Here is a 4,217-nt window from a genome sequence, read left to right as displayed (position 1 = left end):
AAAGGAAGATAAAGATAAAAATAAAAAAGAAAAAGAAAATAAAAAAAAAAAAAAAAAAAAAAAAAAAAAATAAAAATAAGAATAATAACTTTAATTATTTAGCTAATTCTAACTTTAATATATAGGCATGCCTAGTGTTTAATACTATTATAATATGCCTTTATTTAACTTATATATTATACTGCTATATATATTATAAAGAAGCTTATAAATAGTAGTATAAACTTAAAGCTATATATAAAAAGGTATTTAATACTAAGTATTTATTTATTTAGTTAAAGTAATAGTATTATAATAACTTGCTTTTTATTATATATATATAAGTATATGCAGCTTTTATAAGGATTAATATTATTAATATTATTAATATTATTAAATATTAATATAGTTAAGAATATAAAGATATATAATTCTACTATTTAAGGTAATAGTATATAATCTTACTTTATAAAATTTATTAAATCTTTTATATTTAAAGGGATATATAAAAGCTTTACTAATTTTTATATAGCTAAAGGGATATATAAAATCTTTATTAACCTTGCTTTTTTATAAACCTTAAGTATAAGACTAAAGCTAAAACCTTTTAATAAATAGTATACTTTTATTTTTTATCCCTTATTTTTAAGTTTTCCTAGCTATTTATAAATAATTATAGAAGGCCATAGGCCTTAGGTTCAGTACGTTAGCCTGATAGTATATACAGTATGTTAGCCTTGCTTAGTCAGTTAGTCTATGGGTATAAAAGCCTATCTCTCCACATAGTGGTAGAGAGAGAGAATTAACCTTTTTCACACTATCTGTTGGCATACTAAGTGGTAGTAATTGCAGACTATAATCTGCGCCTATTGCTATTGTAAATTTTCGCACTAGAAGTCTGCTAGTAGATGGAGTTCTGTCTAGCTGTTGAGATAGATGGTTAAGCTAGTCCTTAACTTTTTTTCTTTATCTTTTATTTGTCTGTTCCTCTCCTTTATTAATTTGTTTTAGTCTACCTGCTATAATGCGTCTTTTATTAACCTTTAGTTGTTAACCTCTGCCTTATATAGTGTTAGAATAACTATATTGCATAAGCTGTTGCATATTGTTATTCCTTAAGACTGGCTATCTACATACTAACTATTTAATAGAAGATAATATTATATCACTTACCTATATTGTAGATATTACCACTCTTAGTAAGTTGCTTACCTCCTACCCTTTTAAGTGGGTTAATAGATGACATGCTAAATAAAACTTCTAGCAGTTTGTCTAGCATTAGTAATGATAGGCGGTGCTAGAAAGCTTACTGTTGATTCTAAACCTTATTTCTGGCGTGGATAATCTCCTCCTTTAAACACTAGCCTTACTGACAAGATGTATTACTAAATAACTAGGGTAACTGCGGGTGATAGGATAAGCGTTATTAACTGTTCCTTCCTGCTTAGAAGGCCTTTTAAAGGATCTGCTTAATAATTTTGGCGTTCTTTCTGAGATAGCTGATAATGTTATGTTATTGCCTACTACCCCGCTTTAGTCCTTAGGCATTAAATGTATATTTATAAAGATTTAGATCTTACTTTCCCTACCTCCTCCTAGATCTGTTTCCTAACCTTAGTATTAGTCTGTTACTGTTTAGGTAAGTCTGCCTTGCTAACTGTTGTTTATGATATGGGAGGTGGATATTTGTAATTTAGAACTGCTAGATAACTGCGTGCAGATACTGTCCCCCTTTACTCTGTCGCCCTCTGTGTTACTATCTCTAATATCCCTTAAGATAGCGGCTATACCTGCCCTAGAAGGCATTAATATCCTTACTCTCTTAGTCACTCTTTTAGATAAATAGTTTAGTTATCTGTTTGGTTGCCTCCTGGATACTATAGCCGTTTAAAGTGCCACTTAAAATAGTATTAAAGACTTCTAGAAGATTACTTACATTAGGTACTTTAACCCAGGCGCTGAGGATAATGCTGTTAGCAGTAATACAGTTGTCTGGAATATAGTTAAACAGTTTGTTAAAAGCATTTAGGATAATGCTACTACTAATAAACGTTACAGCCACATTGCCCTTAACTTGCCGTAGCTCTTTTATAAACTGGCACTTTATTAATAGGGCTCCCTCTTACTCTTACAGGAGAAACTTTAAATTAAAGGATCTGTTAATAACTAGATTGCTGCATTAATAAAGCAATTCTAGCTGGATTAAGTTAATGCAGTGGACTAACTTGCTAAATAATGGTATATAGATAAGGACTGTTAAGCCAGAGTTAATATTTATCCGTGGGCTATGAAATTTTTCCGCCTGGCTACTGCAGCAGGCTTTACTATAACAGGCTAATAACTTACCTAGCTGTACCTTTATATTAGTCCTGCTTTATATAAACTGGTTTTTAAGCCCTACCCTACTATATTAAAGAATAATTATCTTAAGCATCTTAGGGATAAGCAGTAAGCTAGGATGGCAGTACTTACAGGCGGTTCTGGTCAGTAATCTGACATACTGTAGACCACTTAACTATTGTGTAATAAGCATCTGCTTAGCCTCCTATTAGTCTCCTTTAAAGAAGTTATAGACAGCAAGACCTACTATGGTGCTAACCAGTCAGGATAATAAAATGTAAATCAGCCGCTAACTGGTTAGCAGAACTACAGACTGAATATGTAAGGGGGTACTACTTAGTTTTGTCTATATGTAGGTAGTGGATAAGCTCCTTTTTAGTATAGCAGAGGAGGTAATAACTTTAGGCAAAATTAACGCAGGCGCGGCTATAGAGATGCTAGACGTAAATAATTCTGGAGAGATAGAAAGTATTAGAATAGGCGACCTAGAAACTAAAACTAATAATAATACTGCTGTTAGTTAAGGTTCTTAAGTGATGCTGTATATGCTGGCTAGATAGAGGATATTTATATTAATATTAAGGATCTAGTGGTGGATAAGCTAGAAGCAGAACTTAACTCCTAGGGATACTAGATAATTAAGGAGTTTAAGCAGTCTGACTATGAGGATGATGTAGCTGAGAATAAGACCACTTCTACCTACTTTGTTTATAAACCCTCTGTGATGTTAAATTAGTCTGGCAAGCGCTAAAATAAAAAGGCAGTCTTACTATTTTAACTATATTAATAATAGAAATTAATAGATAAACTGACCCTAGAGCTGCAGAAGCATGCATGCTATAAATACTAGAAGAAATTTCCCTCCCGCTTTTAACTGATATGCCATATTTACTTTAATAAATGCAGACACTAATAACTGGACTCTAGACTGAAGTTCTAACTAGGATAAGTAGTAGAAGCTTAACTATTTAAGGAAGATGCGCTAAGTTAATATACCTATATAAAGATAAAAATCTAGTTTAATCTAGACTCTGAGGAATTAACAGTTGCAGTGGACTTGGGATGTTTAGAAGTTATTATGGATGAAGATTGGCTTTATAAATACTCCTTAAATACTATATACTTTAACGCTAATATGCTAAATGTTATAAATTATGCAGATAGAAAGGTTATTATAATGCGGAAAGCCAGGTTTAACTTTTATATCTGCAGGGTAAAAGATAGCATACTAGTTAATATACACTTTTATATAAAAGGATGGCTAAAGAAAAACCTAAAGCTAAACATCCTGCTAGGCATTAATTTTCTTTATTAGTATAGAATAAACCTGCTTATTGCTGACAATTATATAACGGTTAGGGCGGCCTATAGCGCCTATATCCTTATTAAAAGTTATTGTAAATAAAACAGGATTACCTATTAGGTGGTGGTTAGTGGTTAAATAACTGTATGCCTTTACACCTTGGTGCGAATGCTAGTTTATTATAAACTGTTAGTGTTAAGGGATGAATATAATAATGTATGAATATATTATTTTATAGCTATAGCACCTGGCATTATTAATTATGTCTGTATAATGCTGGTGATATATGCGGATAACTTAAGCAGTTAGGTACTAGTTATGAATATGACAGACGCTTCTCTTACTTTCTATTATAAGCAGAAGATTAGAATAATAATAGATTGTGATATAGAAGTGTACTCTGCTATCTTATATACTTAGGCGCGTGCCCTATGGGAATGTTAGATAGATAATACCTCCTAGGATATTAATGCTAATAGAGTATTCTAGAATATTTTTATAATAACTGATGAAAAGATCTAGAAGCAGCTGGCGGATATATTAGTGGAGGCACTGCAGGAGAAGCAGGGATAGATAAAAAAACCCACTGATATGC

The 4,217-nt window shown here is 31.6% G+C and overlaps 1 protein-coding gene across 1 annotated transcript; it reads right to left on the bottom strand.

Moving 5' to 3' along the window:
- Nucleotides 1–1,826: 1,826 nt before the first annotated feature.
- Nucleotides 1,827–3,876, bottom strand: TRIREDRAFT_112369 (uncharacterized protein; the record flags this gene model as incomplete). Its single annotated transcript, XM_006969672.1, has 7 exons — nucleotides 1,827–1,856; nucleotides 1,916–1,949; nucleotides 2,112–2,135; nucleotides 2,326–2,329; nucleotides 2,452–2,479; nucleotides 2,981–3,018; nucleotides 3,870–3,876. 7 exons carry the CDS (start codon nucleotides 3,874–3,876, stop codon nucleotides 1,827–1,829), a joined length of 165 nt encoding a protein of 54 aa, XP_006969734.1.
- Between the last annotated feature and the right edge of the window lie 341 nt (nucleotides 3,877–4,217).

The sequence above is a fragment of the Trichoderma reesei genome (assembly GCF_000167675.1).
Source record: "Trichoderma reesei QM6a unplaced genomic scaffold TRIREscaffold_38, whole genome shotgun sequence".
Classification (NCBI taxonomy): domain Eukaryota; kingdom Fungi; phylum Ascomycota; class Sordariomycetes; order Hypocreales; family Hypocreaceae; genus Trichoderma; species Trichoderma reesei.
Note: the sequence above shows the minus strand (reverse complement) of the source record. Positions and strands in the feature narration are given on the sequence as shown.